This window comes from Pristiophorus japonicus, chromosome 4, assembly GCF_044704955.1.
Source record: "Pristiophorus japonicus isolate sPriJap1 chromosome 4, sPriJap1.hap1, whole genome shotgun sequence".
NCBI lineage: Eukaryota > Metazoa > Chordata > Chondrichthyes > Pristiophoridae > Pristiophorus > Pristiophorus japonicus.
The window spans coordinates 11,587,585-11,601,784 of record NC_091980.1 but is presented as its reverse complement, the minus strand read 5'-3'; the positions used below and the strand labels follow the sequence as shown (position 1 = coordinate 11,601,784).

Genomic DNA, 14,200 nt, shown 5'->3' with positions numbered 1-14,200 from the left:
CCTGTAGTATCATTGCCGGAAACAGCAGACACCGTGGAACAGTCTGCGCTGCAGTTTCCTCCTCGAGGAATCTTTATATCTGAATGAATCTACATAAATATTCGACCCGATACCAGAGTCAGATTTTTGGCTAAACAATACACACAATTGCTGTGCACATGTTCAGCCACAAAATCACATCACTCATGGTAATTGAGTGGAAGAAAATGTAAGGTATAACGGCATCTTCAACGCTCAAATGCATTAATGTGAGTTGAAACGCAAGTATCACATTGCAAAATTTTAAAGAATTTGTGGTAATTTAGCGACGGGTTCTTTAGGTCTTGGAACTAACGAAAATGTAGCTGGAATCAAAGTAGCTTTTTGGCTCCAAGTGCCTGGCTCAGTCTCGTCTACAAGATGTATGAACGGACTATTATGCACTGCACTTGTCAGTCTGAGCTTAAATTAACCAACCCATTTGCTAAAGAACACACCGTTTGCATGATGTCTGAAGTTTATCTAAGGTGCGATTTTAACTTGCTATTATCTGACCGGGAATATATTAAACTGCCAGTGTAAGAAACATGCTGTCTAGTTATGTGCCCTTTTAATGGACTGAAATCGTTCGTATGATTTTAAAATGCCTTACATTTACTGCAGCTGTTCAGAATGTAAAACACATATTTTGCTAATATTTATTTTTGTGTAAAAGTAATTATGAAGAAAATGAACATAGTCACCTCAAATTTACTGAAAAGAGCAAATCTAATCGAAAAATTCGATTTAAGCTAAAATTATCCTCTGACAATATATATTGAAAAGCTTATTTTTTTATACAACTGCTCTAGCAGCTTGCAATAGATTTCAGACGCTGAATTATAAGTAAGCAAAGGCAAGAACGAGGTTGCAAATTAGGAAAACAAGTATTTAGATGCATCGGAGAATGATGTTATGCCGCTTAAACATTGGCGACCGTTAGTGTCGTGCAAGATGTAATTATCAAGCAGTTCATGATTTCGGCTGTCTATACACTGAACGCTGAAAATAAACTAATTTTAATGCTTGCTTGTCAGGATATTTTTAATTGTACACTCGTAAATATAACGTTCAGTACACTTTAAATGATTTCAAAACAGTCATGCTTTAAGAAATGTAGCTGCAATTATTGGTTGAGACTGTTCGTGTCGCTGTCTACCAATAAGGAGCCGAGTCGCTGCGAGAGATCGACCTTCTCCGTCAGAGAAACACCGAACAGAGACAGACGGTGTCTGCGTTTATGCAGTGCGGCCATATTCAGAACATATGCCCAGTTTGTGTGTTGGTATTCCTCCGTTCAATATTAGTGTATCTACATATAGTCGGCTAAATATTGTGCATAAGAGACAAATTAATATAATAGATTGCGGGTTATTTCGATATTTTGCTACATAGTCCAGCACAGAACAATGGCGAATGAACTGATGAGCGGGGCATATTTTATTTTCCTGCTTTGTGCGTCGGACCTGGTTTCGGGACAGTTTCGCTACTCGATTCCCGAGGAACTGGAGCACGGGGCCTTTGTGGGGAATATCGCTGAAGATTTAAGACTAAACGTTTGGGAATTATCGGCTCGCAAGTTTCGGCTGATTTCCGATGAAAGAAAGCAGTACATGGCGGTAAATCTGGAGAATGGGATTTTATTTGTTAATGAAAAAATCGACAGAGAACAGATTTGTTACCAAAGCTATACCTGTTTTCTTTCTTTTCAAATAGCGCTGGATAATCCTTCGGAAATGCATGATATCGGAGTCGAGATTCTCGATGTAAATGATAATTCGCCCACTTTTACAAAGAGCGAGTTTGCTTTGCAGATCAGTGAGTTAACTGCGCCGGGTGCGCGCTTCCCTCTCGAGAGCGCGCGTGATCCGGATGTGGGCACGAACACAATCAGCTCTTACCAGATCAGTCCAAACGAACACTTCGGGATTAAAGTGCAGACAAGATCCGATGGGAGTAAAAGTGCTGAGCTGTTATTAGAGAAATCCTTGGACCGTGAACAACAGTCTGTCTTTCATATAGTACTGACGGCTACTGACGCTGGAATTCCCCACAGATTTGGCACAGCTCGGATTATTATTACTGTAATGGACGGGAACGATAACGCACCTGTATTCGAGCATGAAATCTATAGAGCAACCGTAGCAGAAAACGCCCCTAAAGGTACTTTGGTGATGCAAATCAACGCTACTGATTTAGATGATGGCAATAACGCGGAACTAACGTATTCTTTCATCAATCACGTTTCCCAAAAGATTCGTGAGTTGTTCAAATTGGACCCTGAAAACGGAGAGATTAGAGTTCAAGGAGTACTGAATTTTGAGGAATCAAATATTTATGAACTTGACGTACAAGGTGTGGACAATGGTACACCCGGTTTGACAGGGCATGCTAAGGTTATCGTCCGTTTAACTGATATGAACGATAATGCCCCCTTGGTAGATATTAAGTCGGCGTCCAGCACATTCCCCGAAAATGCGCAGCATGGAACTGTGATTGCTACGATCAGTGTAACCGACTTAGATTCGGGGAGAAATGGGGAAGTTCAATGTCGAATTCTCGCAGATGTTCCGTTTAAACTTCAAAAGTCTATGAGGAATAATTATAAGTTGGTGCTCAACGGCATTTTGGATCGTGAAACAACCGCATTGTACAATATCTCTATTTCGGCCTGGGACGGCGGGTCTCCCCCTCTTTCAACGCGAAAAAGCTTATTAGTTTCCGTATCTGATATAAATGACAACGCCCCGAAGTTCTCAAAATCCTTATATAATGTATATCTGATGGAGAACAACACTCCGGGTGCTTCTATATTTGCGGTTACCGCTTTGGACCCTGATAATGATCAAAATGGTGCTGTTGTCTATTCTATTCTCGATAATCAGATATATGAGGGCCCAAGATATGTCACGATTAACGCCAAAAATGGGAACATCTACGCGCTGCGTTCCTTTGACTATGAACAACTGAAACATTTCCAGCTCAAGGTTCAAGCTAAGGATGCTGGATCACCTCCACTGAGCAGCACTGCCATCGTGAATGTTATTATCTTGGACCAAAATGACAATGCTCCGGTCATTGTTTCCCCTTTAATGTGGAACCGTTCAGCACTAGTGGAGATAGTGCCTCTGTCAGTGTATCCAGGATACTTGGTCACTAAGGTAATCGCGACTGATGCGGATTCCGGTCAGAACGCACGGCTTTCTTACCAATTGTTGGAGGCCACAGATCCCAGTTTGTTTGCCGTCGGTATTCTCTCTGGGGAAATCAGAGCAACTCGAAGTTTGACAGACCAAGACATCATCACAGAGAGACTGGTCCTCTGTGCGAAGGACAATGGACAGCCGAGCCTCTCCAGTACGGTCACAATCTCATTTACAATCGTGACGAATTTTACTGAAAAGTCTTCTGAAGGAACTGAGGAACAGATACAGTCAGAATATGTTTTCGATCTCAATCGTTACTTAATCATCATTTTGGGATCAACTTCCTTTCTGTTTCTTGTAACCATCATTTTTCTGGTCGTTCTGAAATATAAACAAGACAGAAATATTGCTGAAGATTACAGTTCTACAGTTTGTTGTTGCAGACGGAAGAATTCGAGTAACGTGTTTAATCAGAGAGCTGCAGCAAACGAACCTTTAAATTGTACCGGAACTGTTCAGAATGAAGGGTATCGTTATACTGTATGTCTATCTCCAGAATCATCGAAAAGCGATTTTCTGTTTCTAAAGCCGTGTCATCCTACCTTGCCTTTCAATGACTTGGGTGTCCTGGATCCCAATGGAAGAAAATAAGTTAGAATCATCTTTTTATGTTTGGAGTTACAGATGATTCACTTTAGTGAAAAGCTATTTGTTAAGCGACGAAGTAATGGGCAAGTTTTATTTGTATGGTTCAATCCTCATGTTGGTTGTCAAATGCTTGATAGGGCAAGTTGCTTCCACCCTGCTCTTATGATCCAGCAAATCAACGATGTGAATACACCTGCCGCTTTTCTGACAGGCTTCAATAATATATGGTGTATTAATATTAGCATGAAGTTTGGCGTTTACTTGTTTCAATCTCTATCTTGATGAAATGCATATCAATATGTTCTACTGTTATTCATCTCTCCACTGCTGAGGTGTTTTTAGTCGCATGTATATTACATTGGTTCATATCAGAATGCCTGGGGCGCATTCACCGCTGGATGGAAAGGGGACATTTCATAGATGTAGTGTCTTTCTTTCAGAGGTATGCTGAAATGGAAACTTTGTCTTTATCAGTGCATGCAGTAGGAACATTGACGCTTTTCAATAATACTTACCTCTGAAAATGTTCATACTTTCCAAAAAATTATAAACTATTATGTTAAATATTAAAAAATGAATAATATCTCAGATATGCTCCAGACTTGATATGAAACAGCATATGCTAATTTTGGCAGCTGCTGCTGAGATAGGACTATCGAAAGGGAAGGATGTTACACTTGTTACAGAGTGTGTCGCGCACTGCAGTTGGAACGTAATAATGAACACGATATCCTCATGTTTCCTACAAATGCCTCAAAATGTTTTCTAAATATTTTTAAATCTATTATTTTTCACCAGTGACTATAATTTCTAATGGTCTAAATATATGTTTAGACCAAATAAATAAAATTACAAAATTACACATTTTACATTGATAAGATTCCAGTTATGAACTGAATTGGCCCCGATTTTGCTCTCGGCAGGGAAGGAACGACGTTCCCGCTTGACCTCTCGTACAGTTGTCCAGAGACTTTTCGCGGGCTTTTCAGCAGAGATTTCCACTAATCAGGTGAATGTTTCCGTTCTAAGCCTTCCACAGGGAATGTTTGGCATCCGTTAACAGGTAAGCATCGGCGAGGCTCTTCAACCAATCACATTGAAGTATCGTCATTTAGCCACACAGACAGCCAAGTAGGAGTAAACATCCGGAGACATGAATTACATCTAAATCACATAGGGACACTAAATTAAAGTTGGGAAATACAGATGGGATTAAGGGACAGAGATAAAAGAGGAGCGAAAACTAAAAAATATATAGTTTAATGTTGATTTAAATAGCTGTAACATTAATTTTCTTCGGAGTGAATGAGACTCCATTCAGATAAAATTAATTTTTCAGAGCCAGAGTGGATGTTCAGCAATAATTATCACTTATTGTCCCATTAAAAATTCACATTCTTAAATGCATGAGCCCTTACTTTTTCATCCAATGCGGAACAACTGGGAACTATCCTAATTTCATTCCATTACCGTGATTTTAGTGCCGAATCTATCAGCGAGGACTGCAACTGCACACCCTATGGTGGAGCAGGTTAACTGTGACAGCAACTTTTAGATTTGTGCGTTTAACTCCGCATATTTGGATGCTTGAAGTTTCTGTCAGATGCAAGCATTGATAGTCCCTGTTACTATTATAGCAAAATCAAGGTCATTCCTTTCCATTGCTGTTGCGGGAGCTTGCTGTGCGCAGAATGGCTGCCGTGTTTCTTACATTACAACAGTGACTACAATTCAACTGCGACGACACTTCAAAATACTTATTTGGCTGTAAAGCAGTTTGGGACGTCCTGAAGTCATGAAAGCGCTATTTAAAGGTAAGTCATTCTTTGCTTTTAAATGTTTTACTTCAGCGCCATACCTCGGCTAAAAGCCTGGTTTTAGAACGGTTATTTGTGCATGTAAATGTAAATCTGGATGCTGAATTTGGACTGTGCTATTTGAGCGTGCTTAATGTTGGAGGGTGCCTCAGTATCGCTTAGACCTGTATACTGATGGAATCTCCTAGCAATTTCCACAAATACATTTTTAATATTTAGATTGGATATTTAAAAAGAACTATGCGCCGTGTGTGTGTGATGAGGGAGAGGCAGAAACACAGTTACATTCCCAGGGCTTAATCATCAAACACCAAATTTTGATTGTACAGAGGTCCCTTAGAATGATATAAAGCAATGCTGCCAGACTGGGGAATTACCACCCCATCATGCATTCCCTGACGTTCCCTCCTTTACTGCTGAAAAATGCCATAAAATCACCACTGAGCAAAACCTCATGTTCAAACCATAGTTGTATGCATCTGTTACACACAACCATCACTGCATGTTAAACGACTGTACCTTTAGATAGAGCTAAATAATATCCAGGATGTGTGGATCCATATAAATATCATGAAAAATTCACTAATGCTCTCTGAAGGGAATAGGCTTTTCCCTGACACTACCTTGGCACATGATATGGAGATCCACAAGTAAATTATAAGTATTTATCGAACAATTAATATTAAAAAAAGATCTTTTACGTACTCACAATGGCCCCTATCCTATTTCATACTGCTACATTGCAGTCATCTGGACAAGAACACCAAATTAATAGTGTAAAGTCACCCTCAGTCGCAAGCATCTTTTAAATACTTCTTGCCAAGTATATGTTGAACACAATTCTTGGGAAAAAAATATTTTCAATCTCTCCGCTCAAGTTTTCAGCCACCTTGAGAACCAAAACGACCATAACCAAAGTCACAAATGATTTTTTTTTGTGATTATGAACGTGATGCCTTATCCCCACTCGCCCTCCACCTCGTCACTCAAGCCTTTGACATGCAATATCAAAATGTGCACTCCCAACAAACTTGCTGTGCTTTCATACTCAGTTTGACTTCCCTCGCCTGATTCCACTCTTAACTATCCTATGATATCTAGAGCATCTGCAACACTGGCTTAGCTTCCTGTAGCCGCCTTGCTACATTTCGGTACAGTTCACCTTTCCTCTACCTCAATGCTGTACTGCTCTTTGGGACATCATCCAGAGACACGAACCCAACTTCCACATATTATTTTGATGACAACCAGACGACCTTCCCACTGCCAATCTCGATCACTCCACTGGCTCTATATTTCTGGATTGCTTCCTGGACATCAACCTTGGATGAGCTGTAATTTTCTCCAGTTAAATAGGTGTGATAAAGGTTGCCAGGGGTTACATACGTAACATCACTCCCTCCCAAAGTCAATACGACACTTATTTACAGGGTGTGACGATCTGGATCATGAATTCCTTGAATTCAGCACTGGTGAAACATGGCCCATTGTCACTGACAAGGACATCCGTCAGGCCCTGTGTGGCAAAGATGGCTCGTAGGCTTTCGATTGTGGCGGTGGACGTGCTTACAGACATTATTACACGTTCAATCCATTTTGAATAAGCATCCACAACAACCAAGAACATTTTGCATAGAAATTAGCCCGCAAAGTCAAAGTGTATCCTAAACCATGGTTTGGAGGGCCACGACCACGAACTTAGTGCTGCCTCTCTGGATGCATTGCTCAGTTGAGAGCAAGTGTTGCATTGGGCATGCATGAGTCTAAGTCTGAGTCGATGCCAGCCCAGCACACATGGGATCTGGCTCTGACTTTCATCATTACTATGTCTGGATCGGTACTGTGTAGTTCCATATGAACGTTCCCCTGCCTTTCTTAGGCAAAACCACGTAATAACCCACAAGAGACAGTCCGCCTGCAGTGACATTTTGTCTTTGCGCTTCTGGAATGGCTTGATCTCTTCCTGCATCTCGGCTAGGACACTGGACAAGCTCCCATGGAGGACACAGTTGTTTTTTTTTTTTACCATGGATCGTAAAGGAACGTGGCTGGTCCATAATGGGTGACTCTTCGTTTTCAAATGCATCCACCACTAGGAGTAAGTGTGCAGGCTGTGCCATTTCCAGCCCGGTGGTGGGCAATGGAAGCCAATTGAAAGCATCAGCGCAGTTCTCTGTGCCTGGTCTGTGGCGGATTACATAGTTGTATGCCGACAGCGTGAGTGCCCATCTTTGGATGCGGGCAGAGGCATTGGTTTAAATCGCTTTGCTCTCTGAGAATTGCAATATGAACGGCTTCTGGTCAGTTTATAGCTCAAACCTGAAAACAAACAGATACTGGTGCAGTTTTTTCACCAAGTAAATGCACGCCAGAGCTTCTTTTTCAATCATGCTGTAAGCCCTTTCAGCCTTGGGCAAACTACTGAATGCATAGGCGACCGGTCATAATGTTTCCAAGTCATTAACCTGTTGTAACACACTTTGACCCCGTATGACAATGCACCACAAACTAGCACTAATTGTTGACATGGGTTATACAGAACAAGCACTTTGGTGGAACAGACCAAATATCTGGCTATCTCAAATGCTGCCCCTTCTGATTTCCCCCATACCGAGTCATCCCCCTTGTGCAGCAGCACAAGTAGGGGTTCTAGCAAGGTGCTGAACCCGGGTAGGAAATTTCCAAAATAGTTGAGGAGTCCCAGGAAAGACCTCAGCTCCATCAAGTTCTGTCATCTCAGCGCATTCTTGATGGCATCCATCTTGGCGTCGGTGGGTCTGATGCCATCTGCCATAATACTTCTTCCTAAAACTCGACCTCTGGGGCCAGGAAAACACACTTCGAGCGTTTGAACCTGAGCCCCACGCGATCCAGCCGACGTAGAACCTCTTCCAGTTACTTCAATTATTCGATGGTATCCCAACCTGTGACCAGCATATTGTCCTGGAAAACCACGGTGTGTGGAGCCGACTACAGCAGGCTCTCCCTGTTCCATTGGAAAATTGCCGCGGCCGAATGAATCCCAAACGGGCATCTGTCATAGATGAGCAGAACTTTTAGCATATTGATGCAGGTGAGGCCTTTCAAGATTCCTCCAGCTCCTGTGTCATGTAGGCTGAGGCCAGGTCCAACTTGGTGAATGTCTTTCCTCAAGCCAGGGTCACAATTAGGTGGTCTCTCTCGGTTAGCGGGTACTGATCCTGTTGCAAAAATGGTTAATCATTACTTTATGATATCCACAAATTCTGACCGTGCCGTCGTCTTTGAGAACCGGAACAATTGGACTGGCCCACTCATTGAACTCCACCAGCACGATGATGCCTTCTCACTGCAGCCTGCCGAGCTCAAATTCCATTTTCTCTTGCATTATACATGGTACCGCCCGTGCCTTGTGGTGGACAGGTCATATACAGGGAACCAAGTGCAACTGCACCTTCGCCCCTGAGAAACTTCCAATGCCTGGCTCCAATGACAATGGAAATCTGCTCAGAACCTGGGCATATGAGGCGTCGTCGATGGACAAAAGCACTCGGATGTCGTCCCAGTTCCAGCGGGTTTTTCTCAGCCAGAACCTGCCGAACAGTGTGGAGCCATCCCCTGGTACAATCCTGAGTGGGAGTTCGTGCACTGCTCCATGGTAGGAGGCTTTTACTTCCGCGCTGCCAATAACAGAGATCAGCACTTTGGTGTAAGTTCTTACTCTTGTCTGAATGGGGCTAAGTTTTGGCCTGTGTGCCTTGTTACTCCACAGCCTGCTGAATGCCTTTTTGCTCAATATAGAGTGATTCGCACCAGTGTCCAGTTCCATGGATACTGGAATTCCATTCAGTTCAACTTTTAACATGATCTGTGGACATTTCATGATGAAGGTGTGTACCCTGTACACTTCTGCCTCCTCGGGTCAAGTCTCTAGTTCAGCCTGATCCAACATGGATCGATCTTCCTCTGCAATATGGTGGTTTGCAGGGTTTGCAGCTCGTCTGCACATTCGCTGGAGGTATCCCATTGTTCTGCAGCCTTTGCATGCATAGTGTTTGAAGCGGCATTGATGAGCCCGATGATCAGCTCCACAGCGCCAACAAGGTGGTAACTGCCTCGCTTTAACAATTGATGATGGACTTTGGGTAATCTGATGTCGGGCAGTTGCCGGCGCGTACGTTCTGCCATATATATTCCTGCTTGAAAACAACGTTACTTTGTGTACAGTACTAGACGAAACCTCATTATGCTTCAACATTTGTTTGGTGTTATCGCTGGTGGACGTAAATGCCTGGGCTAGTGTCATGGCTTTGTTCAGATTCGGTGTTTCAACAGTCAATAGTTTGTGAGCGATAACCTCATGGCAAATTCCAAGCACAAAAATGTCTCTTAGTATTTGTTCAACGAATCCATTGAATTAGCAATGACCTGCAAGGCGCCTTAGTTTGGTGAGGTAGCTTGCCACTTCCTGGCCTTCAGATTGTTGACATGTGTAGAACCGATACCTCGCCATCAAAATTCTATCCTTCAGAATTAGGTGCTCACGGATCAGCATACATAATTCTTCGTAGGATTTGGTTGTTGTTTTCACCGGAGATAGAAGATTCTTCATGAGGCCATAGGTTGTTGCTCCACAAATGGTAAGGAGGATTGCTCTTCGTTGGGCAGCATTCTCATCTCCTTCCTGCTCATTGGCCACAAAATATTGTTCGAGTCACTTCACGAAGGCCTCCCAATCGTCCCCTTCTGAGAATTTCTCCAGGATGCCAAGAGTTCTTTGCATTTTCGCGTGGTTGTTCGTTACTTCGTCGCAAATTGTTACACTCATAATAAAGGATACAATTGGGTACTGTATACAATGAGTAAGTACGACCTTAGCTCCTTTAATTAAAATCCAGAATGCAGATACAGCATGGGAGGCCTGCTTATATACCGGGCTCTTAAGGGATGCTGGGATCCCTTGGGTACTTCAACAAGTAGGCCCTCTGGTGGTGGTGTGATACAGGTTGCCAAGGGTTACATACACAACAGTTAGCATGCAGTTATAGCAAATAATCAGGAAGGCAAATAGAATGCTGGCCTTTATTGCTAGGGGGATGGAGTATAAAAGCAGAGAAGTCCTGCTACAACTGTACAGGCTATTGGTGAGGCCACACCTAGAGTACTGCATACAGTTTTTCTCTTTCTATTTAAGGAAGGATGTACGTGCATTGGCGGCTGTTCAGTGATGGTTCACGAGGTTTCTTCAGAGATGAAGGGTTTGACATATGAAGACAGGTCGAGTAAATTGGGCTTATACACATTGGAGTTCAGAAGAACGAGAGGTGATGTTATTGAAACATATGAGATAATAATGGTGCTCGAGAAATTGGATGCAGGGAGGATATTTTCCCTCATTGAGGAAACGAGAACTAGGGGACTTAGACTCAGAATAAGGGGCCGCCCATTTAAAACTGCGATGAGGTGGAATTTCTTCTCTCAGCAGGTTTTAAATCGATGGAATTCTCGACCCAGAGAGCTCTGGAGTCTGGGTCATTGCATATATTCAAGGCGGTGATAGAAAGATTTTTGAGCGATAAGGGAATAAAGGGTTATTGGGAGCCGGGACAGAAGTGGAGCTGAATCCATGATCAGATCAGCCATGTTCTTAGTAAATGGCGGAGAAGGCTCGAGGAGGCCATATGTTCTACTCCTGCTCCTATTTCTTATGTTCTTATGTTCTAACACACTTACTCGTCTTTATTGCTTAGAATCAGACTTGCTTTTGAATAACAAAGAGGAACCGTTTTCCAAATTTAATTTTCAAAATCAAATCACTTGTGGTAATTATCAGAACAGGTTATCAAGATGTAAGCATATCTACATCGGACATTTGCACTGACATGGGTTGGATCGTAACTAATACATGATACTATTTTCTCGAATTGGTGCTTAGTTATGTTAGTTTTCTTGGGTTTTGTAAATAACGAAAATGCAATTGGGAGCAAATTAGATTCTGGGCTCTAAGTCTCGGGCTCAGTCTCTCGTAGAAGATGTAGCGACCAAATATTATGAACTTCCCAGTCTGAATCATAAACCAATCAATCCATTTGCCAAAGACGCACGGTGTCTGAAGTTTATTGAAAATGTGATGCTGACCTTTTATTATCAGAATGGAAGAATACTGAACGGCCAGTTGAACAAACATGCCATCTTTTTATGTAACGTTATCATCGCCTGAAAATAGTAATGTTTTTATGTTTTGCATTTACTGCACTTGTTCAGAATGTAAAATACGATCATGATCTGCTAATATTAACTTTCGTGCAAAAGTTGTTGGTGTTTTGTAAGACGGGAAAAGCGTATCACGAGATGTCTAGTTTAGATATCCATTCGATGGCCTTGTGAGATGCTGAGTTGAGAAATTAGCTGCCTTCTGTCACAGATCTTAGTGGACAGGTTGATGTGATGTGTTCCATGCTCTAGGAATCATGACCACAATTGCACTTCCGGTCGTCTCTCATCTTCCACTTTGGGACCAAGTGGCCGAATCATCCACACCCTCTGCGGATTTGCTTGAGCACTGTCCACTCTCTTCCAGCGATGTTGAAGCCAAGGACTTCTACTGCTGGATCAGTGATGAGATGTTGGTACTTTATATTACATGCAACCCACGATTCTGTCCTATCAATCTGGATAATAGATTTATACCAGCTGCATGAATATTGTCTGTTTCAGTGCCAGAATGGCCGGCACAATTTTCACCACTTTTAGGGTGTGTTATTCAAGTTTTTGAGAATGGGAAGATCGATATTGCTCATGATTTTTCCATCTTATAGAGCATGAAATCATAGCGGTGAATTGGCATGTGGGAAATGTGGGACAGTATTGGGAGCCACTCATTTGGAGAACCAGTGAATCACCTTCAAAATCTTTTCTTCCTGCCACCGCATTGTTATGTCAGGTGTCCCCCAAGAATCTATCCTTGGTCCTTTCCTATTTGTCATCTACATGTTGTCCCTTGGTGACATCATCTGGAAAAACAGAGCCTGTTTAGACATGTACGCTGATGACACCAAGCTCCACCTCACTACCATTTTTCTCGATACCTCCACGGTCTCTACATTGTCAAACTGCTTCTCCGACATCCAGTTCTGGATGAACAGCAAATTTCTCCACTTGAATATTGGGAAGACCGATGCCATTGTTTTTTGTCCCCTCAAAAAACTCCAATCCCCAGCTGGTAACTCCATCCCTCTTCCCAACTTCTGCCTGAGACCGAACCAGACTCTTTGCAACCTTGGTGTCATATTTGACCCTGATAGGAGCTTTCGACTACCTATGCACAACATAACTAAGACAGGCTATTTCCATCTGCATAACTTCACCAGTCTCTGCTCTTACCTCAGCTCTTCTGCTGCTGAAGACCTCATCCAGCCTTTGTTACCTCTTGGCTTGAGTTTGCCAATGAACTCATGGCTGGCATCCGACATTCGAACCTACATAAGCTGTGCACGCTGACCTACATTGGGTTCCGGTTAAGCAACGCCTCATAATTAAAATTCTCATCCTTATTTTCAGTGCCGCCATGACCACACCCCTTCCTATCTCTGTAATCTCCTCCAGCCCCACAACCACCGATATATCTGTGTCCTCTAATTCTGCCCTCCTGTGCATCCCTGATTATAATCGCGCAACCATCGGTATCTGTGCCTTCTATTGCCTCGGCCCAAAGCTCCGGAACTCCCTGTCTAAACCTCTGTGCCTCTCTACCTCTCTTTGCTCCTTCAAGACGGTCCTTAAAAGCTAACTTTTAACCAAGCTTTTGCTCACCTACGATAATTTCTATTTACGCAGCTCGATGTAAAATTTATATCAGATAATGCTCCTGTGAAGCACCTTGGGATGTTTCACGAACTTATAAACGCTAAATAAATACAAGTTATTGTTGTTGTTTTTGTCGCTGACCTCATAGTAGCATTGAGCTGCATATCCACGTTTTTTGCGTGGCTCTATAGGAACACGAGGCAGAGTAGTGTTCGATAGCAGAGTAGAATACTGTCTCTGATGCCATGCATGGTTTTCTGGCTGTGCATTCCCATGACGTTCCAGTGCGTTTCCGGACCTGGTTCCCGATGAATTTTAAGTTTTGTCCTGCGCTGGTGTGATGAGGCCAATAGGTGAGAGTGCTAAACTGGGTGACACCCAGCTATTTTCATTACGGTTCATGTGTAATGCACTTTCTGTAGAAGGAATGACTGAGTTATTTTCCGGCAGCATTGTTGTTGTTGTGGCATGCTCGCACATCTCAAAGGCACCGTGTCGAGAAATAGAATTGCAGCAGGCACAGCTCACTTGTTAGTGGTCTACTACCTTCATCTAGCGTTGTTGCCTGTGTCAGCACTGCTATGTCATCAGCATATGCAAATTTACGGGATTTGGTACAGGACATATTCGCCGTTTAGATGTTGAAAAAGGCCTGTGCAAGCACCGACCCCTGTGGGAGACGTTGATACATAGAAACATAGAAACATAGAAAATTGTTGCAGGAGAAGGCTATTCGGCCCTTCGAGCCTGCACCTCCGTTCAATGAGTTCATGGCTGAACATGCAA

At 42.8% G+C, this 14,200-nt stretch overlaps 1 protein-coding gene across 1 annotated transcript; it reads left to right on the top strand.

Annotated features, from left to right (window-relative positions):
- Nucleotides 1-1,427: 1,427 nt before the first annotated feature.
- Nucleotides 1,428-3,815, top strand: LOC139261959 (protocadherin-10-like). The gene has a single exon (XM_070877123.1). The coding sequence runs from the start codon at nt 1,428-1,430 to the stop codon at nt 3,813-3,815; it is 2,388 nt and encodes a 795-aa protein (XP_070733224.1).
- Nucleotides 3,816-14,200: the final 10,385 nt, after the last annotated feature.